General features: G+C 42.8%; 1 protein-coding gene across 1 annotated transcript in view; it reads right to left on the bottom strand.

Annotated features, from left to right (window-relative positions):
- Positions 1-21,958, bottom strand: part of COL1A2 (collagen type I alpha 2 chain) — a 32,272-nt gene that overhangs the window by 1,816 nt on the left and 8,498 nt on the right. Inside the window, exons 11-49 of the mRNA XM_057304516.1 lie at positions 21,872-21,925; positions 20,268-20,312; positions 19,922-19,975; positions 19,779-19,823; positions 19,369-19,422; positions 18,785-18,883; positions 18,618-18,662; positions 18,425-18,523; positions 17,896-17,949; positions 17,632-17,739; positions 17,213-17,266; positions 17,014-17,112; positions 16,039-16,092; positions 15,474-15,572; positions 15,026-15,079; positions 14,502-14,555; positions 14,298-14,351; positions 13,965-14,018; positions 12,945-12,989; positions 11,705-11,803; positions 10,420-10,527; positions 9,696-9,749; positions 8,692-8,745; positions 7,934-7,987; positions 7,784-7,837; positions 7,581-7,688; positions 7,152-7,205; positions 6,215-6,268; positions 5,103-5,264; positions 4,286-4,393; positions 3,507-3,614; positions 3,081-3,134; positions 2,886-2,993; positions 2,700-2,753; positions 2,201-2,308; positions 1,687-1,740; positions 1,459-1,566; positions 892-1,150; positions 305-489 (exon numbers count right to left, since the gene is read on the bottom strand). Coding sequence (XP_057160499.1) covers positions 305-489; positions 892-1,150; positions 1,459-1,566; positions 1,687-1,740; positions 2,201-2,308; positions 2,700-2,753; positions 2,886-2,993; positions 3,081-3,134; positions 3,507-3,614; positions 4,286-4,393; positions 5,103-5,264; positions 6,215-6,268; positions 7,152-7,205; positions 7,581-7,688; positions 7,784-7,837; positions 7,934-7,987; positions 8,692-8,745; positions 9,696-9,749; positions 10,420-10,527; positions 11,705-11,803; positions 12,945-12,989; positions 13,965-14,018; positions 14,298-14,351; positions 14,502-14,555; positions 15,026-15,079; positions 15,474-15,572; positions 16,039-16,092; positions 17,014-17,112; positions 17,213-17,266; positions 17,632-17,739; positions 17,896-17,949; positions 18,425-18,523; positions 18,618-18,662; positions 18,785-18,883; positions 19,369-19,422; positions 19,779-19,823; positions 19,922-19,975; positions 20,268-20,312; positions 21,872-21,925 — 3,171 coding nt within the window. The remainder of the gene's footprint in view (positions 1-304; positions 490-891; positions 1,151-1,458; positions 1,567-1,686; positions 1,741-2,200; positions 2,309-2,699; positions 2,754-2,885; positions 2,994-3,080; positions 3,135-3,506; positions 3,615-4,285; positions 4,394-5,102; positions 5,265-6,214; positions 6,269-7,151; positions 7,206-7,580; positions 7,689-7,783; positions 7,838-7,933; positions 7,988-8,691; positions 8,746-9,695; positions 9,750-10,419; positions 10,528-11,704; positions 11,804-12,944; positions 12,990-13,964; positions 14,019-14,297; positions 14,352-14,501; positions 14,556-15,025; positions 15,080-15,473; positions 15,573-16,038; positions 16,093-17,013; positions 17,113-17,212; positions 17,267-17,631; positions 17,740-17,895; positions 17,950-18,424; positions 18,524-18,617; positions 18,663-18,784; positions 18,884-19,368; positions 19,423-19,778; positions 19,824-19,921; positions 19,976-20,267; positions 20,313-21,871; positions 21,926-21,958) is intronic.

Below are 21,958 nucleotides of genomic sequence, written 5' to 3'. Positions count from 1 at the left end.
GCACAGGGCTGTGTGCTGGCCAGCACTTCCTCACGCTAAATGGCACTAGTCAGTTTCTCCAGTGGTTATCAGTTAAGTCAAATTTGAATAATAACTTTAGATTGTATGGATATGTCCAATCACTCCATCTTTAATGTGCAGTCCAGGATAGAACTGCAACTCGTTCTTTTTAATAATGCCATTTTGGTAGAAAAAGAGCACGTTCTTTTTAATAATACCATTTTGGTAGAGGATTAAAATGCAGACCATTGAAATGATCTTAATATTATTTAGTAGGAGAAGGAATGTTTGTAGGATTCCTCACCTGGGTACCACCATTGATAGTTTCTCCTAACCAGATGTGCTTCTTGACCTTGGAATTTCTGTACCAGTTCTTGGCTGGGATGTTCTCAGGTTGAGCCCGGATGCACGTTTCACCAGTGGAGAAATCACAGTGTACTTTGATGGCATCCATAGTGCATCCTTGGTTAGGGTCAATCCAGTAGTAACCTTTAAAAACAAACAAACAAAAACAAGACCCAGCTCATAAAACCTCTCCTTGAGTGGAGCATAGGTTCTAATAATTACTAGACAAAGATTTTGATTCCCATAAGTAACATTGTCTACTGCACATTTAATAGAAAGAGGATGGCTATTTTCAAGATTAGTTCCTCCTCTCCTCCATGAAAAGCCAAATCAGAGTATATCAGCACAAAAAAAGGCAAAAATATATATTGAGAAGCTTGAGACTGGGTGCTGGCTGGGAGAAGAAAATGCTTATTCATTAGGTATGATTCCACATAATGCAATTTTTACCCCAAACTTTTTCATCCTAAATGTCAGCAGGAATGGATTTTGCAACGCCCAGCTCGTGAGAAGGGCTGGTCCGGCTTGGACATCCTGATGACTTACCACTGCTCCACTCGGGGTGGCTGAGTCTCAAGTCACGGCATGTGCGAGCTGGGTTCTTCCTAGAGCCTTCAGGAGTAAGAAGGGTCTCGATCTGGTTGTTGAGGGATTTCAGAGTAGCATCAACTTCATAATCCTTGGGTCTGAGAGAAGGTGGTGAGCGAGGCTGGTCAGCCCTGTAGAAGTCCCCTTCATAACCAAAGTCATAGCCACCACCACTTGGGCCAGGAGGGCCAGGAGGACCAGGGGGACCAGGAGGACCCTGCAAAGGTGAGAGCGAGAAGGAGGAGATTTTATATTTGGTCACAGTGAGAGACATCAATGACAGCAGATTTTCAGTTGAGTGTCACACACAAGCTTTTTTAGGAAGTAGAAAAGAATAATTCAATCCCAGGCATACTTGCAGGGATGGGCTGAAATAGCTCCTTCCATACAATCTTTACATGTTTTAGAACTAACACGGAAGTAGGGGACTACTTAAATGCGTTGTCACAGCCGTCTTGGGTTAGTCTGAAGAGAATATTCCTCAGGTCTGTGATTTTCTTTATTATTGCCCAGAATGATACTTACAGCAGGACCTTGGCTCCCCTGAGAGCCACGGACGCCAGCAGGTCCGACTGTACCAGGATGTCCAATGCGACCGTCTTTGCCAGCGGGGCCAGAAGGACCAGCAGGACCCTAGGGAAGGACACCAAGTCTGAGTGAGTCAGTGAAAACCCCATAAGGAAGCAGAGCTCTGGGACTCCCTCCCTGCCATAAGCTCGATTTCAGAGACCAAGGTCTCTTAGGTTGACCTACCCTAGGACCGGCAGGACCCACAGAGCCAGGTGCACCTTGATCGCCATGTTGACCCTTGAAAGAGAGGACAGGAAAAATCACACTTTCAGAACACATGTTGACAGATTTTTTTTTTTAATTGAATGGAAAACTTCTTTAGTTTCAATGGACTCTGGATTGAGAAAATTGAAAATGTAAAATGGGGCTCTTTTCTCCCATTATGTCTATTATATTCAATTATATTTTTTTCTACAAGCTATTTCAGCAGTGCAATATTAGACATTCCTCTAATTATATTTGTTTTAAGTGGGGTTGAAGGACATTGTTGCCAGGAGATTTTAATATATGTATATTTTGATCTCCCTTAACCCTCACCTTTTTGTGTTGGGATGAAATAGCATTATCTCTGTGAGATGGAATCAGCCAGAGAATGGGAAGTGAATATGATGTCATTCATTTTAGAGTAAGAGCAGTGAAAATTTGAGGAAGATCATTTAAGATCCGTATACATGCGGGATGTCTACACTTTACTTACAGCAAGACCAGGAAGACCTTGCAGCCCATTGTGTCCCTTTAAGCCAGGAAGACCTCTGGGCCCCTTGTCACCAGGCTCTCCCTTATCACCTCGAACACCTTGTGGGCCCTGTAAAGAAAAAGGAGGACAGACAGGGCATTTACCTTCTTTTGAAAATGACACTCACTTCCCCACAAATATTGCTTTATCTGTTTACAGAGCTAACTCAAGACATGCAAAGGTTAAAAAGCCACGTGGGTGTTACACCCTTCTATTCCCCTAATCTTCTTTAGTTGAGCCTCCGTTAAGCGGCTAGATTTTTGTGATTATTTAATACCAACAGGCAGAAGAGATTTGAAATAGAAGAGACTTAGAAGCTATTTGTAGCAATTCGCAACATGGACTGAATTTTTTAAAAAATAGGAAGTCTAGCTTGTATATTATTTATTTTCTTCATGGACAGTCTGGACTGAGTTTCCTTAAATGTTAATTTGTGAAGAAATCGTCACCATGTACGTACACTAGGACCTCTTGGACCAACAGCTCCGACGGGACCCACAGCACCAGCAGGACCCTGCAAATTGGAGAAGCAAAACCAAACTTGTCAGCCGAGCCCAAGCTCCTCCCCCTCCAAGCCCGCACAGTTGCCGACTGTGGGGAGGGCAGAGTGAGGACAGCACTAAGGGACTGGTATTTACAAACTTACAGGTTCACCACGGTTTCCATGTTTGCCAGTGGGACCCACAGGGCCATGAGGACCAGGTGCACCCACAGCGCCAACGGGTCCAATGTTGCCAGGGTAACCGCGCTCTCCCTACCAAAGGCAAAGTGAAGTTGAGCATCCAGCTGGCTTGGATTTTAGTCACTTTTAAATTGGAGAAAGACAAAGAGGGGTGCTGACCTTGTGTCCGGGTTGACCATCGCGGCCTGGGGGACCATCGTTCCCAGGGTTGCCCTGTGAAGATACCACAGCAAGTAAGGCGCCCAGTGAGGCTCTTCACCCCGCCAGCCCCTATAGTTCAGCTTCTCTGTCTTTATCCCTCCCAGGACTCAACAGTGAACCCCCAGGCAGATCGTCAAACATGCCAGTTAGAATTTGCCAGCTTAGTTTTCTTAGAGGCGTTTTTACTATTTTGGCCAACTCTGAAGTATACTATGTAAAGAGCCATCCCCCCAGCCCAAGTAATTTTTCATATTTTCAATAGCAGGAGTGGTCAGGACACAAGATATCATGGGGAAACAGACCATCTCGTTCAGAGACTTGGAACAAGTTGCACACAATGGAACACAGCTGGGTTTGCTTATACAGACCACGTGTTAGACTCACATCACGACCAGCTTCACCAGGAGCGCCGTTGACTCCAGGGGCACCCACAGCTCCGGGGGGACCACGAGCCCCAGGTGGACCAGAGATGCCGAGAGGTCCGGGTTCCCCCTAGACGCGGGGAAGGCGAAACATTCCTCTCATTGGACTGAGTGCAGATCTCACCCTCCCAACACAAGCCCCGCTAGGAGAGTCCAGTTTGCAAAGAGAAAGTGCAGTGAGAGGGAATGGGCCACAGAATGGCAAGAAGCACCCCTCGGCGTTACGCTCGCCCTCGTCCCAGGTCCTACACACTCAGATGGTCAGCTTTATGTAATTTTGGAACATCGCTCTGTACTAGGTGAGCCTAGCTGCATCTGATCTCCCAAATGAAATGAATTCATAAAGTTGAGAGAGTTTGTGGAGAGGATTCCTAGTTGCCGGCATGTGTAAGAGTTAATGGAATGATTCAGAACTTCCAGAGTTGCATATTCTTCTACAGGATAAATGATGCCAGCGTTTCATACTGCAGAGGAGTAACTGCAGTGAGAGCTCATACAGTTCTGAAGCAGGTAAAAAGAACAAAAATCATTCTGCATAATGTTAAGCTGTATCTTTATAGCATGTGTCTAAGGTGGTATTAAAGCTTCGTAGATAAGTGACATGTGATCTGTATAAAGAAAATGCCATGAATAAAAAATCTTAAGTGGAGTTATTCAGTGATCAATCTGTCACATCTGAAGTGGCAGCTTTTAAAATCTTTTATTATGTTAATGAGAAGAAGAATGGTGTCAAACACTTACGACAGATCCAGAAACACCTGGTAGACCACGTTCACCTCGAGAGCCTGGGAGACCCAGAATGCCAGGAGCACCAAGGAGACCTTGAGGACCTGCGGTGCCAGGAGGGCCCTGAACAAGAGGAAAAATACCATCACTGGTGAGCCCTAAGGTGATGATACAGGTTGGCTTGAGGATTGTGAGAATAAGCTATCCTCAGTTCAGAAAAAGGCTAGTGACCTCCTAGTAGGAACACATATCCTTGGGTATCTTTTCTCCAGTGATGACAGGGAGTTTACAGTTTGGTAAGTGTATCTCTTTGTACCTGGTTCCTCCTTGAGATCAATGGAACAACAGTGAAAAGTATGGGATTGAGATTGAGGAAGCCATGTGGGGTGGGTGCAATAGAGTTTTTATAGAATCTATGCCAAGAAGCCAGTTTTGACCTTGGCCTCTAACTGAACCCGGTCCAGTAAAGGCACATTTCAGAGTAACGGTGACACTGGACAATGCATGTTTAAGAGACTGGTAAAAAACTGAGCCGGATTGGTTTACAATAGGATGACCACGGCGGTGGGATTCTGTTCTAATCCCAGGACCAGTAAGGTGCCACTCTGATAAACAGTTCCTTCATTTACTGTCATCCCCGTCTAGTGCCTTCTAAGCAACTGCCGAAGCTCTGACACCCCAGTATGTGCTGGACAGATTTCCTGGCTCCCCCGAGCTCTACGTGAGAGCCTGCAATACTTATCAACAAATATGTGCCACTTGAAGATCCGTGTAAAGGCTTTATTGTAATTCAATACACGGTTTTACGAGAGAGGAGCTTGAAGTCACTTACAGCGGTACCAGGCTCTCCAGAGGGACCCTTCTCGCCGGCAAAGCCAGGGGGACCATGTGCACCTGTTTCTCCCGTTCGGCCAACTGGACCTTGGTCACCCCGAGGCCCACGGAGTCCTTCTTTACCAGCAGCACCAGGGGGACCAGGAGGGCCGGTGATACCCTGTGAGCAAATGACAGAGTCATTTATTCTCTGTTAATCATCACAGACCTGGGAGAGAGCAGCTGAGGTTCTAGAGATGAAGATGCAAACAGTGTGAAGCAACAAAATGGCATCCTGGCCATCTGGGGGCCTGTGGAAGCGCTGTCACCTTCCTCCCTCCTCCTGAGGCTGTAATAAAGTAACTCACTGAGGTCGAGGCTATGGCAAATGTCTGTGAGGAGAAGCAATGTTGTGCTACCAGGCCCCTGGCGTTTTGGAATCAGAGCTGTGGACGGTGACAAGAGTTAGTCATAAATGAATGGGACTTCGGGTTTGGGAGGAGTCTGCTGCTTTCTTTTTGAAGAAAGCCAATACTGGCATTTTGTTCATAATTGAGGAATCACATATGCTCTCAACTAGGTTTAATTAAATGCCTATAGGGAATGAAGACTTTTCTGTTATGAACCTGTAAAAGGATTCCAAGAAATCAACATCTTTGCTATTTTTTTTCCTTGAAACCTTAACCGGAAGACTTAATCCTTAGTAATTAATTAAATTCTCTTGAGTCCTGACAGGAGAGTCTGAATCAGAATTAAATTAGAGGCCAAACCACCTTTAAATTCAGGAACAATTATACCTTAACAATGGAGGCAGAATGTTGGCCATAAAGGGTAATTAGATATTGAAATATCTGATATGTGACTAAAACTGTTCTGTTTTTTATTTTTAACGAAGAGACCATGCCCCTAAAAGGGGACTTGTGTTCACATGAATAAAAGCCTCTTAAGCTGATCTTATAAAATATAATTTGTGATGATTTTGCCTTAATGGTTCAGGAAAACTGATTTCAGACCAGGAAAGTAATAGCAAAATATTAGTAGCATGTTTCCAGAGAGTTTCTTACCAGTTTCCTACTAGAGGCAAGGCCTTTTGTCTAGACTAAATGACATATTTTGAAGTGATTTACTTACAGAGGGCCCAGGAGGACCAGTTCGTCCAGCAGCACCAGGGAAACCAGTAGCACCCTAAGAACGAAGCACATTAAAATTCCACAATCAATACCAACTCTAGGGATTTGGGTAAGATGGAAATTTCTCCGCTAGCCAATCCTCAATACATGTGACCGAGGATGGACTAAGGAGTAGGTAGGTAGTGGCAGCCTCATATGGGGTATGATTGAACAAGGACCCCGAAGACCCTCCAGCTCTGCACCTCTCTGACCAGCATGCCCCCGTTGCAACACCCCTATTTTGCATTAAGGCTCTGATGGTCCTTTTTGAAATGTTAACATATAACCTGACGGTTGTAAGAACAAGCAGATAAGACACATGCCGTTATTACACTTTGGTGTGTATACCACAATCTTAACAATCTTAACCACCTGGCTGCGTGCGAAGGAAATGGACACTGGAGCGGTACTTTTGTTTCCAGAGGAAGGAACAACGAAAGACCAAGAGTATTAATTGCTGTCCAATGAGAGCAGGAAGGAGTCAGTGCAGTTCATTCCTAGGGAGGCCCGGGTCCTGAAGGAGTCAGTGTAACAGCGCTGGGCGCCAAGAGAAAGGGCATGGTCAGGCAGGAGAAGGGGGGCATCAGCAAAAGGCTAGGGGGTACCAGAAAAATTATTTGTATCCGTTTCACAGTTCAACAACCTGGGGTTCACTTTGGTTATTACCTCAGGTGTGGTGGTAGCAACATCCACTGCACTGAGTTCCAGTTGGGATTAAGTTAATATCCCATGATCTAACAGTAACTTCAATATCAGAATTTCTCTGAAAAAAGTTAACTGGGATCTCAAGAGTCTCATTATAGTTCAGAGTAACCAAAAATCTCCAAACTTTCAGGTTTTTTTTTTTTTCATAGAGTCTAAAGAAAGACATGTTATCAGAGTCCATTGTAAATACTCACAGGGGGGCCACCATCACCACGACTTCCAGCAGGACCAGGGGGACCATTTGGACCCTAAATGGAAACAAAAAAATACATGGGGTCAAATCACAAGACAGTTCTTAGAAATGTTGCTTTTTTCTTCAAAGGTATCATTCCCATGTCCATTAGAGGCCAATCCAGAAATTAAAAATGATTATCTGTGTCATAAATGTTCTTACTTCAGTGTGACCACCCTCACTGGGTTACCGAAGAAGTAAGATGAGACAACGTTTATGAAACATTTACAAATTATAAAGTGGAATGCAAATGTTAATTCTTATTTCTTAAATCACCTTCTATCTAATCTGTTCCTGGTATATAGCAGGCACTTGATTGATCTATGTTGAACTGTAAGATTTCATGGGTAACGGACACAGGCCGTGTTGACCACCAGTGAATTCAACTTACAGATGGGCCAGCAGATCCGACGGGGCCTGTGGGACCAACAGGACCATTTTCACCCTTGGGCCCTTTGGTTCCTCTCTCTCCTTTAGCACCAGGTTGACCAGCAGCACCCTGTTAGAGAGGAAGAGTTGTGGTCAGGTGTTCCAGCTCACTCTCCTTGCTAGCCTGGCATGTTTTCAGATTAGCCTGCATCATAGGATACTCACAGCGGGACCCGCAAATCCATTGGGGCCAGCGGGACCGACCTCACCACGTTCACCCTAGGTGGGAGAGGGATTTAAGAATGTCACAGCGATCTTCGATTCGTTAAGGTCTAAAAGTTGTGAGTGTCCCAGATGACCCAGGTTTCCACTTACAGGGCTACCTCGAGGACCAGCAGGACCAGCAGGACCGGCAGGACCGGCTTCACCCTATAATGGGACCAAAGAGGAGTCTGTCAACAGGCTTCACATCGATGCTCACAGAGGAGGTGGGGAGAGGGACCTCTGGTAGACACTGCACTCCTGTCAGAACTTGCAGTTGTGTCAGAAGAGGAAACTAATGCGCACCTCCGGGAGTAAAATAAAATGGATTCTTACTGTGCTTAATGTATTCATTTTTGGGGTTGAAGTGGTATTGGTCATACACTTGCAAAAACACTATAAATCCGTGCCCACAATATGAGGAGGAGGACATTTTAATTTTTAGATGGACCCAGAGCTGATCTATGTGCTGCAATCCGTGCAGTACAATAAATAAGGTCTATTTTAAGTGGACTGTTCGATGTGAAATGGGCACACTATGTATTTTATTGATTTTTTACAATTGAAGGCTTTGAGGAGGCTCAGTGCATTAGGATATTGTTAATGGGCAACAGGGAAAGTCTTTAAAACAAATGATAGGGATGAAAGTATAGATCAGATAGCTGGCACGTCTATAGGAAGGGAAAGAGAACTTTAAACACACAGCATTTGTTTCCTACAGCCCCATCACAACAGATAGGTTTTTAAATAAGTAGGCTTTATACCAAGCCATAAAAATGAATTGCGGGGGCTCTCTGGGGTGAGGGCAGGCAGGACACTGTGGATGCTGCTATTGGCTCCGAGAGCTGTGACTCGTGAAAATGCATGCTTACCCGGTCACCAGTGGCTCCAGCAGGACCAGGGGCACCTACGGCACCAGGAGCGCCCTAGCACCAAAAGGAAGCGAGTCTTATTAATTACACCCCCAGGCCATCAAAAGTGACCCCTCCTATCCCCCCTCCCTGAGCTTAGACCATGACCGAATGCTGTCACTGCACACTCGGGGTGGACGCTGAGAAAGCTTTTGATTGCACTTCAGTTCTAATGATCAAAACTATTAGAAGCGGCTCTCGGGAGGAATGTACCCCAGTGATCAAGGTGACGGACGTGTGGAAGTCAAGGGCAGGTTAGGAATTGGGGAGATCTGAACTCTCTGCTCTTGTCAAATTCCCTGGAGAGCAGCAAATGAGTAGCCTTGTTTGAAACCTCCAGGACTGTGGGATTCAGAGAAAGGACTATTTTCAATGTGCCGGAGTGAGTTATCAGCTCTGAGGGAAGTTTGAAGAAGAACCCAGGTAGCCGATGGCCTGAAGAGTCATGCTGCCAACGCTCTAGGCTGGATGATTATACGTTCGTGCCAGGATCGTCGGCATCTCAGCTAACGGCTGGCATGAACAGCTAATCACTGGGGCTGCTCTTTGAGTGATCAATTCTTAGGACACACATTTGAATAAATGGGGCCTTGTTAGAGGTTCTGGCTTCTTAAAATGTAAGTTACTGTTTTTTTTTTTTTCCCAAAGTCCTATAATAAACAATCACTTAAAGTTCTATTAAACCTACCTAGAGTTTTTGGTTTATAGATTGTACTCAGTATAGTTAACACTGAGGAAGGTAGAAAATTACTCAGGTTATGATTTTCAAAGAGATAAGTTCTGTTGAATCTTTCTTTTGGAACATGTTAAGTGATCCTACTAGTCATAGATCCAGGAAGGGAAGGAAGCTGTTTACTAAATCTGGATCCTTCTTTTGTCAGCTCCGTTTTGGAAAGCTGCTCAACTCAAATCTAGTGAAGTGTAAAAACAACAGTCTAAGTACAAACAAACAGAATTCTACTCACACGGGCACCATCTCTGCCTGGGTTACCAACGTCACCTCTGAGACCAGTTTCACCCTGAAAGTATAAAGCAAGAGCCACTTTTGGTTTTCCGGCCAACTTTTTGAATCAAAATGAATCTGCAGTGGTTTTACAGAAAATCCTATACACCTTCAGTCATTTAACATTCAGTAATGTCATGAGTCCCTACTCTTCTCTAGGATGCTGAATGAGGAAAAAAAAAATTAGGGAAAAAATAATTCAGGGCCCTCTCCAGATTATCGTTAAATATTCTTTTCTAATTTCCATACCCTCTCCTGCGGCATAATCAAGCAAGGTACAAATTCATGTGGACGGAATTACAAGGCAACATCACAATGGGCTTCGGTGCCTGATCCTTCTTACGGCATAACTAATGCAGCAGCACGGCTGACAGCTGTTCAATATAGCTTCTTCCCATTAATTAGGGCAGGATGAGGCATTATTGTTAGTGGCATGAAAATGAGCCTCATGTATTACTCAACACCATCTGTTTGCGTGAAATTCCATGGTAGCAAGGAATTTTGCCAGATTAGTGAGTTTAGAAATGCGTAGGTGCTAGGTGGCAGAGGGAAATGTGCAGGGATAGATATCCAAATGCTACCAGACCACCTACCAAGAACTGTAAAAGAAACTGGGCAGCCCTGTGCGGCCTGCTTTGCTAGAGTTCCTCAACAACACGTGTTAAGGTCCCACAGTGAGAGGGTACCTTTTCTCCCTTGCCTCCAGGTATGCCGGCAGCACCCCTCTCTCCTGGGAGTCCGCCGGGACCAGATGGACCCGCGGTGCCCGGAGCACCAAGCACACCAGGCTCACCCTGGAATCAAACACACGTGAAATCAATTATGTCAGCGGCAAAAGAAGAAAATGAAGACTCGAACTCTTGAAGGATTCCAATTTAAACATTTAATAGCTGGCATTCTTGCCTGCTTAGAGACACAAAGGAGGGCTATTGAGAAGCAGGGAGACTGTAATGGAGGGAGATGCTATTAATGACACCGTGGCTGAAGAGAAGAGAAGTGGGAGTGGGCGGCCGGGAGTTTTCTATAACCTGCTCGCGGTGCTCTTCAGGCGGAAAAGAAGAGGCCCGGACAATGGGAGGCGCACAGTGAAAAATGTTTGCCCCCAAACCTTTTTCAAGGATAAGTCTCTCAGCCCACACAGGAAATACGGAGAGAAACCTTGTCAAATGGGGAGATGTTTACATTTTAATCTCAAGAGTGGGGACTATAGCTTCCACTTTATATAAAAACCCTACAATTCCACATACTTCAGACCTATTGACTAACTTCTAAGAGAAAACTCTTTGAGAGTACCATCCTCTGGACCGTGTTTTCTTTCTTGTTTCCTCTCTCCCTCTTAGCTTTTTATTTTTTTTCCTAATATCCTTCCACCTACCAAAATAGCTTTTTACAGCTAATCTTTGCATTTTTCTTTCCCCTGAAAGCTAAGATGCAGGAGTAGTAGGAATTGCCTTCTCTTTATTGTGGTTAAAGTAATCTGTTTTTCAGGAATGTGTCATTTCACCTATTTTAAAATGTAAACCAGATTCTATTTTGAAACTCAAGTTGTCAGGCTTATGTTTTGGGGATGAATATATTGTCCAGTTAGTTTCTACCTCTCTTATTATTAGAATTTAGACTACCTTTGGAAATTTTACTCTCTGAAGTAGGACGGTGAGAAGGTGAAACCTTGTTCTTAAAAATAGTGTCCAAATGTATGTGACGTGTCTCGATTAAAATCAAAGTATAAACAGTGTGATGACACAAGAGTAAAAAGCCATACTAATTCATTTATGTCCGTAGAACACTGGGACTTTCCTTCTTTTGGAATAATTCAGGTCCACTGGAATCAGACTGTCATTTACTGTGATGGAGTCATCACAGAGTAGGAAATAAAAAAATCTGAAAAATAATTCATTTCCTATTGTAAACGATCTAGTTACTCTAGAGGAATAGTGGGCCAAAGCAGCAATAACGGACAGAAAATTTTACCTTGTTTCCATCGGGCCCAGGGGGTCCAGAAGGACCTCGGCTTCCAATAGGACCAGAAGGACCAGCAGCACCACTTTCCCCAGGGGGCCCACGCTCCCCCTGTAAAAGAAGAGAGAGAAATTAGAGTGTTGCACTCCTCATCGCTTTCAGAGATACCATTTTACACATCAGAGTTCATGCTTGTCAAGCTTTTGAATCCTGCTCCTGCCATCAACAAATCACTGTTTTTCCTTAATTTCTCTACTAGCAAAATGAACGGATGGGATGAGATCATCTCTCAAGTCTCATTCAGCTTTAATGTTCTGTGGCTACAACTCCAGAATGTTTTTCTTCTAGAGTATAATATTTAACCTTGGAATTCATTTTTTTGTGGCTTTATTGTAATAGATCCATAGGTAAAGATAAATGCCAGTTATGCATGGTATTCATAGGGTAAGACTGTCGTTTTAGGAGAATAGAAACGCTAGGTGTAGATAGGATTAGATATTCTCATAGGTACCCTCCCTTTTTATAATCTTATGCAATAGTGATGTAACAGTCATAATATTTAACAGGATATACACGTGTGTGTGTCTGCATGTGTGTATCAATCTACCCGCCTGTCTGAGATAATCTGTCCCGATTACATGTCAGCGTCACCATGACGGGTATTCCACGGGCAAAGTATTTAACATGTATGTAGTCCACGTTGCAACTGTTTCAAAGGCCCTTGTTATAATTATGGTTCTATGATACTAAATTTGTTTGGGCCTCCTAGATATACAGTAACTAACCATGTAACAGGATACTTGAGGGGCAAACTCATCATTCCAGTTATTCTAATGACCACAGACAAACTAAATCTTTTTTATAAGAGCAGATTCATGATTTCAGCTTTAGACTTTAAACATCAATGCACATTGCAAACACTGATTTTAAATCTTAGTAGGATATTACTTTTCCTTGGCTCAGGTTGAGCCACTTTCATAAATATATCATACTTGTCTATATAAGTTACTGAATATGATATATGTATTAGCTCATTTATGTTTCTTATAACTGTAGTTTTTGGCTAAGAAATATGAGTAAATTTTAAAAAATCTTTCAATTAAGAAATCATATGTTCTCTACAGATTATGTTTGACTACAGGAGAGTGTCAGGAACTTGTTGCAAGGTCATCAATAGCTTTTAAGAGAAAGCACCACTTGTTTTAAAAACACATTGCCCGAAGTTTATGAAAGTAAATTAAATAACACTTACTCTTGGACCAGCGGGACCAGGGAGACCAAATTCACCAGGGAGACCCTAGGCAGAACATGATATAGAAATCATGAAATGTATATATGTTCTTGAAACCCACTTATGATTATGATATTTAGGTAAGTTTCAAAATAACCAAACAAAGCCAGCTAGGCTCTAGCTCCCTGGGTGTATAAAAGTACAGGGCTATTAGGAACAAGAGAATTTTCAGTTGTATATGGACAGATACAAAAAGTGAGAATTCCATTGATATCAAAGATATTTTTATGCTAGAACCTGGTATCTGAAAATTTAAGTTTCCATTACTTAGTGTATTACTTTAAAAAATGACAAAACAAACTCATTTGATAATATGATAAATAATGATGAACAATATCAGACATTGCCTATTTTTAGGTATATAACAGACTGCTTTCTTAATAGAAATGATCATATTCTGCACATTACCTAGTTAATTGTATACCCAAGTGTATCTCCTTTATTACTGACCAGCTGTCTCCTTAATGTGCCCCACTGTTGACAAAGGAGACCAGGCCACAGAATGTAACTGAATTGAGGCACATTCATCACAATTACCAGAGAAAATGACTCAGAACTCCTGCCCTGATTGTGGCTAGCAGTGTCATGTCTGAATGCCAAGAAAAACATTAAACGCAATTTTTCAGGGTCTAGTTTGATGGAAAAGCAGTGCATTTACTTTCTCACTATGGGAAAGGAAATAATTTGCATGTTAACATTACCAAGAACAATACAAAGAGGCTATTAAACGTAATGTTCACTGATATATTTTCCTTTCATAATGCAGTGTTTCATTCAGTCTTTAAAACAAAGGAGTTGTTATTCCAACGAGAAACTGGGTTTATTCTCTCCAAAGTACCAACGTTAAGTAGAACACTATCATTAACATATGAAATAGGAAGTTTCTTTTTGCCTATTATAATTGCATTGCCCTTGGCATTCACTATGGGGGAGAGGGGAGTTCCAAGTTTTGGTAAGCCTACTATCCCTTGTTTTACTCACCCTTTCTCCTGGTTTGCCAGCTTCACCAGCTGTACCTGCAGGGCCAGGCAGACCCTAGAAGAAAACCACAAATCTCAATCTTATGGGTCTATTCAGAGGATTTGCTAATAATTGTTTTTTTCTGGATGCTATCTGATATTGATGTGATAACAAACTATTCTATGTTATTAAAGATCTACACAAAAGTTTGTCTTGAAAAAGTGTACCCTTCTTTACTTCTGTTCTGAAATCATGGTCTGTGTGGTGGTGGGGGGGGGGGTGGGCAGTGCTATGGTGATTTATAGCCGGCTAGGCTGACCAAAGTCAGTATTCTGTAGGTTTCAGTTGATTTACCTGGAAGCCTGGAGGACCAGCAGGACCCTGTTCGCCTTTTCCACCTTGGACGCCCTGAAAGTAACAGTAAAGACAGCGTAAGTAGAGATGTATGCCACCATTGCGGTCTACCTGACAACTGTTGGACTGGAAAAAAGAGATCGTCATTTGGCAGGACTAGATTCATTCAGGGCAGCAAAGGACAAGAAGGGGAGAAATACTCACTTGTGGTCCAGGAGGCCCCTGAGCACCATTATTTCCATCAGGACCTGGAGCACCCTACAATATTTCACAGAAAGGCTCAGCGTTACCTGTGAGTCAAACAGTTTAAGAAGGCTCGAAGCTTCATGCGTTACTTTCTCAACGCGTATCACCTTAGCATGACTCACTGTGGGTCCCCTGTCCAAATACCAACTTTTGGTATGGCTTGTGGGGAGTCCATCGACAGAGGGCAATTTATGAAGTCCGGAGAGTGCTACTCACATATGCATAGCTTTTTAATCATAGAATAAATTAAATAAAAATCAAATGCACCCATAAATAATTTTGACCTAATACACATGGATTTGTTAGAGCTCCACTGCCTTGTAAGTGTGGTTGAAAAAGAAAAAACACATTTTGTGACAGTAAAAGGATCTTTGGGGATGCCATTTTGAAAAGAAAATGACAGAACTTTATCAGATGGCCTCAAAGGATGTGTGTTTCCTAAGTGAATACTCCGTGGGCAGATACTCGAAGTCAGCACCTACCCGAGCACCAGCAAGACCAGCATGACCTTTCTCACCAGCTTTGCCAGGTTCACCCTAGGATAAACATTAAAAAAAAGTACACACTTAATGTCAACTTAACCATGACAATTTTGAAATGTTCATTTCTTGCTTGCTTTTCTTTTTTTACAGTTCCTAGTCTTTGAATTCCTTCAGCTAAGGCACGCTCCATCATCTTGCAACTCCAAGTACAATGAGATACAGGGGTGTCTGCAGGGGCGCGACTCCAGAGACGGATTTCCACCAGCTGTGCGATTATATCCTGGAGACCAGGCGTTACTGTGCTAAGGGGCTTGCAGTGTTCTTGTGTTGAAAGGGACCCCGCCCCCCCCCGCCCCGAGGCAGAGTGGACTGAGGGCTGCAGAGCAACGGAGTTTTGGTGAAAGGTGGCACAGAAGGGCCAAGGGAGAAGAGGGTGTGGTGTTCTTACACTGGGGCCTTTGGGTCCAGGGAATCCGATGTTGCCAGGCTCTCCTCTTGCTCCAGCTGGGCCAATCGGTCCAGGCCTGCCGTCAATACCAGGGAGGCCCTAAAACCAGAGTTTACTTAGAGTTCACTCAGCATCGACCCGGGTCTCCCGACCTCAAGCCTGTGATGCTGCCATAGGATGAAACAGAATCATTTTCTGAACGCATAGAGCTTGCCGGTATAAAGTGTCAATAAATTATGAATCCATTTTCCTTTTCTAAATAGGATGTCTGTACACACACAGCCAAGTCAATCTCATAGGTACCCAATTCCCTCCTTCCCCTCCCTTTCCGTACCCTCGTCACCCTCTTCAATTTTCCCTGCCATGCTTTTCTTTTTCCTTCCCTCCTTCCAGTCCTGCGTTCACTCCGACTCCATAATTACAATCTATTACTTTGCGTTCCCAGATGATGTATGTGGCTGATATTTATCTTCAGTGTGTTCATGTATAAATAAGCCACAGAATAGACTTGATAAGGGTGCAATAAGTGTCCTTGAAAATATAATGGAAAATGAGCAGTTCTTACCATGGGACCTTCTTTACCAGCTGGGCCAACATTTCCAGGGGCACCAGGAAAACCCTATAAAATAAAGGAGGATGCTTTCATGTTGGCACTTTAACGCACATACTCGAGGCTCCAATTTATTAAAATCTCACAAAAGCACTCCCCCCCTCTGACTATCTGTTTGTTGCCTAGGGTAAATCATTAGGGGTATTAGCCACTAGCTGGAAGGTATGAAAAGAGCTCTGAAATCTTTCTTCTATTTTTTATGCTTTTCCTTTCATTGGAGTTTAGTGCAACTGATTCATTTATGGATACCTCAAAAAACTGTGAAGCAACATACTATAGGGGCAAAATGTATCCTGTTATTTACCTCATAATAGAAAAACAAATACTTTTAGTAAGCAATTTTCAAAGTGGATTTTTTATTGCTATATTTGGTGTCTTTATTACTTGTTTATGGTACAATTACAGATGATATTCACCCATAAGAGATAATGGAGGCAAAAAAAATCACTCTATTGCTATGGATTAGAGTGTCTACGAATCTAAAGGTCATTTCTCCACAGCTAGTGTGATGCTGAATACATTAAAGCACTTTGTGATTGCTGGAAAAATGATTTCACTTATGAATCTAATACACTGAGAATGTATAGTCCTAATACATTTCATGGACACCTTATATAAAACTCACAAATTGAGATAAAAGATTCATGCTGATAGGAGAATCAACCTAATTTGGATATATTAAAATAAATCTATTCTTCCAAAAACCTCACAGCCATTGGATCAAGTAGTAAATAAGAAATTTATGAAGTAACCAAATTTATAAAAATATCTCTGGGCTTTGATAAAGTTAAATTAAAAAGGCAACCATCAGCAAATCTACTAACAGATTTACTTCAGATGATTTTTTTTAATTTCTTCAAATATTAATCATCCCTTTCGAAAAGGAAACGGTGCCAGGTGTGACTTGCTCCGAATCAATCTGAAACTTACTCGGGGTCCCATGAGGCCAGGCTCTCCAGGGCGACCAGAATCTCCGTTGGGACCTCGGACACCAGCAGGGCCGGTTGCACCACGAGGGCCGGGAGGGCCCTATTTAACAGGAGGGAGAGGGCAAGATGCTAAAGCGAATGACAGACCCACCAGAGAAGCATCACATTCCCTCCCCGGGAGTGAGTAATGGACAGCTTACCATGACGCCAGCTCTGCCATCAGCTCCAGGAAGACCACGAGAACCAGGACTTCCCTGTAAGAAAGTACAGGAAACAGGAAGGATTGGGAAAAACCCTTGAATCCAATAGGGCAGTGTTTACTGAAACATGGCTTGCGTGCAAGAAATCTTGATGCCCTGAAGGGAGAGATACAAACAAAAAAACCAAGCCAAAAAACTTCACCCAAACCCCAAAGGAATGTGTGGAGGAAGCATTCTACAAAAGTAGGTCAACATTGTTTCCAGACCAAATTGAGAGTCACTGATTTAATAAAGCAGATGGAAAGCAGATGCTCCCTTCGTCTAGAAAATGCACTCAGTGGATTCCGACCAACTCCCAATGAAAGGGTGTCATCAGATCACTCTGGTGTGTCAGGGTGTCAAGAGCATTTGGAACCTACTCTCAGCCCAGGAGGTCCAGAGGGGCCAGCAGATCCGGCTTCACCATTGGGGCCTCTCTTTCCTTCTTCACCACTGGGACCAGGAGGACCTTGGGGCCCAACAGAGCCCTGTTTTTGGGAAAAAAAGCAAAAGAGAAGTGAACAGGAAAAATCATTTTTATGTCAAATCAGACAAAGTAATCACTTTTTAAAAAAAGTAAAAGTATGACCTTTTGGATTGAATAAGTAATAAATGCATAAAACTGTGATCACATAACTACTTACGGGCTCACCCTTGTTGCCACTCTCTCCTTTGGAACCAGCTGGACCAGGCTCACCCTAGGGTTCAATACAAAATGGTGGTCAAAGGACAGACATATGTAACAACTCTCTCACAGACAAACATCTTAGAATATTTATGGATCAGCATCTTAGAATAATTATGGATCAAGATAAAGAGAAGTTCAAGTTCTGTAAGAAAGGTGTGCCCATGTTCATATTCAAACAGCTGACAGGGAACTAGCTTCGTTGAAAGGACAAGAGTGATATAGAAATGTACCTCACTGACCTTTGGGGAGTGCTCTAGGATAGCAGGAGGGGTGTGTGCGTGTGCGTGTGAGAGAGAGAGATAGAGAGACACACACTCATAAAGAGAACAGACATGTACACGTGCTCATAGAAGACATACAAAATAAAAATGCTCAGGAAAGAAAAAATGAAAATGCTAAAATCACAAGAGGAAGTCTAGATGGTGACAAAATGACAGCCAAGCTGGCATTTCAGGATGATGAGAGCTGTGGCTGTGACCACTTACGACGAGTCCTCTGGCACCGGTAGCACCAGCAGCACCAACAGGACCGGGAATTCCACGGGGCCCAGGGAGGCCGGGAGCCCCGGCAACACCGGGCAGGCCCTGTGAAGAAAATGCGGCGTGGTGGGTCACAGGGCGACTGGCAGACGAGGTGGCGCTCACTCAAGTGCCTCTGAAAGCAGAGCCAGATACTCACAGCAGCACCCTTAGCACCAGTCAGGCCATTGGCTCCAGGGTTACCCTGTGAGGAAAAAGAAGGGAGAAGGCGATCAGTTAACAGGAGCGTGTCTGTCCTTCTTCGAGCCCACCTTCACTCTCTGTGCCTGCTTCCACTCCATGAGGTTAATGGCAGTGGCTACTTACAGGAGGCCCAACGGGGCCGGAGACACCTGGAAGACCCACTTCACCACGGGGACCCGCAGGACCAGCAGGACCAGGGTTACCAACAGGTCCGAGTTCACCCTAAAGAGGGAAAGACACTGAGGCATTGGTCTGCAAATAATGAAACCACTAGGACATCGAGTTCCATGAACTTTCTTCAGAACTGCAATCACGTCCCTCACCTGGTTTGGTACCACAGATTTGGATTTGGGTTCCTATTTTTCTGGCCTCGTTCTGCCACCTTGGCTATTACCATCTTTACCTACCTCTGTCTCTCTGAGATAGAGACTCCGGTTCTCAGCTAGTAGGTCCTCACTAGTTTGGGAGTATATCCCAGAGGGGTCCCGTAAAATAAATTTCTTTGTTGGCTTCTGTATCTATGTGCTTGGGCTCAAGTACAGAGACATGATCCATCTCAAGCTTGGAGTGAGAAAACAGGTCATTCTACATCCATTTTGAAAGTGGGACTCGTTAAGTTTCCTGTTCTATAATTGTCTATCTGCAAACACAAGGCCTATCTTTCCCTTCACAATAAGAAGTTGATCAGTGGTTGGCAGTATTTTTACCTTGGGGCCAGGAGCACCTGGGAAGCCTGGAGGGCCGGCAGACCCAATGGGACCCTGAAATCAAAGTAGAATGTGGTAAGAAACTTCCTCCCAGCAAATTAACAACACGACAAGACCAGAAGATTGAAGTGCCTTAGAGTGGCTTGATCTTACTTAATATTGGCAAAGAGAAAACTGACAGCTTGTCTGTTGCCATTAATGCCAAAGGGGATCCAAGGTGAGGTAGATTTTACCTTAGGTAGCAATGAAAAACCCTAGGGATAGTAGTACTTACAAATAGAACCTTCAAGAGACCACATAGAACACTTGGTAAGGTGTCTAAAATGGTGTTCTCTTTATAAATTAATAAAGAAGATAGTTCCCACCCTACCCTCTCAAGCCCTTCCGAATTCTTCAGCATTAAAACTTACAGCAGGACCCACGGGACCCACACTTCCATCACTTCCACGGGCACCCTATGAAGAAAATAAGGAGACAAAGTCAAGAGGAAAGTTAAGTGGCAGTCATTAGAAGAATTTTTAAAAGGATAAGGGACAAAAACAGAAGCACTCACAGCTGGACCAGGGGCACCAACGCGTCCTCTCTCACCAGGAAGCCCACGGGCTCCCTAGAAGCAGAAATATTTTCAATGAAATCCAGAATGCTAATCTTAAAAATGTCACAGGCATCATTTGCTTTGTCCAATTTCCAACATGTGCAAGAATCCACTAGAAATAAATAGGTCTTGTTCTAATTCCAACTAAAAGGTAATGGATTTCAATTAAGTATGCAGAAGGTTATTAGAAAAATATCAAAGAGTACGATGCCAAGGGAAATGGTAATTAGCAAAAACATGAAAGAAGTTCCAGCTCGCAAAGAGGGTACACATTTAGATTTACAATCAAGTCATCGATACTTACTGTTTGACCTGGAGTTCCATTTTCACCAGGGGCACCAGGTTCACCCTATGTGGAAAAGAAGGATTAAGTTTGTGTTCATAATAGGTATCAATTATTTTTTTTTCTGATTGGGTCATTTTTACCCTATTATTTTAATTTGAACCATTTATGTATTTTGTAACATTTCTTACACAGATAGACTTTCTCAATTATGCCAATAACATACATTTTTTAAATTATAAGATATGAGTTTTTAATATAGATAATAGCAAATATCACAGTACTAGGGAGATGTGGTCATTTGAGTGTTATGTACCCCAGCTCTAATATTTCCCTTTAGATTTTGGATATCATTTTGACTCGGCTTATGTATCAGGAATGATATCATAAAAAGAGATGGCAGAGGATAAACTGCTTTCAATAGAACTATATTTTCCCTCTTTAAAGGTATTTTAACACAGTATTTTCATTTTTGTAAAATATGCATGGAAATTTAAAGCTTTGTAATATTTTTTAGAGCTGTCATATTTATTTCCAACCTAAATTCTTATCTTGAATAAAAACCATGGTGGTGGCGGGGGAGGGGGAGCAGTAATTTAATAAAGTGGCACACATAAAGGAACTTTGCTTCTAAGTAATCAGATTAAGATCTGGAAGAAACAAATTTGAGAGACCCTTTATGAACCCTTCATTTCTAGGCTTCTATGTAAAGTGTATTCCTTGGGAATAAGCCCAAAGCCTGTTCTTTGAGAGCCAGAAATGCTAGCCTCTGCCCTCCTAACTACTAGATGTGTGACTCTGGACAAGTCACTCATTCTTTCTGAGCCTCAGTTTCCCTCATCTGCAAAGTGAGGGGTCTCCAAAGCTCCTTTCGGCTCTAACATTTTCTGCTGCTGGGACTAGTAGTCTGAGCTACTACATTAGGCTCTAGGGAGAATGAGTTTGACCTTAGCCATTGGTGTGGTAGCTGGAAAGTCAGAACAGATTCTCCATATTCATGTTCATTTCTGGTCCCGCTAGTATTCGTTACTCATTAATTTGTAATTACGTTGGTATTCACTTTAATATCACATTATCTCCTTAATAGGAGAGAGAACATTTTATAGTTGAAAACGCTGTCAGAGAAGAGCCTAGCCAAGAGATAACACACTTCTGAGACTTTAATTACCTAATTAAAAATTTTTTGAGTGTGCACAGATAAATCACAGGAAAGAGGTTGAAAAGTGTATTGTGACATGAATGTACCTATCTAATTAGTGCATAGCAAAGGAGAATTTACAGTTTAAAATAACATAGCATTCTAATATCTGATTATATGCTTATTTACTTTTATTTTGGCTGCAGAGATCGGCTGAAATTGTAGGAGGATAGGAACTGAAGGAAGAAACTATTAACATTATCTTTATCTCAACTGTTTAACAGCTATTGAATTAAATAAATAGTATTAATAATTGGCCTTTTGTCACAGAATCCCATATCCTCACCATTGAGGGCTCCAAAGTATTGAAGAGGAAATAAGATAGTCTTTGGAACAGGAGTAGTGTTCACTAAAAATATCCTTTCTGATGGTCATGGGAAATTACAGTCAATTGTTTTAAAAACAATGCTTCTGATTTAGTATTTACCTTCACACCTGGAGCACCGGGCTGTCCCTTCAATCCATCCAAACCATTGTGTCCCTGAAATGCAAACCCTTATTATTAAAATGCCGT

Source organism: Ursus arctos, unplaced genomic scaffold (genome assembly GCF_023065955.2).
Source record: "Ursus arctos isolate Adak ecotype North America unplaced genomic scaffold, UrsArc2.0 scaffold_3, whole genome shotgun sequence".
NCBI classification, from domain to species: domain Eukaryota; kingdom Metazoa; phylum Chordata; class Mammalia; order Carnivora; family Ursidae; genus Ursus; species Ursus arctos.
The sequence above is the reverse complement of the archived record's forward strand: the minus strand, read 5'-3'. Positions and strand labels throughout refer to the sequence as shown.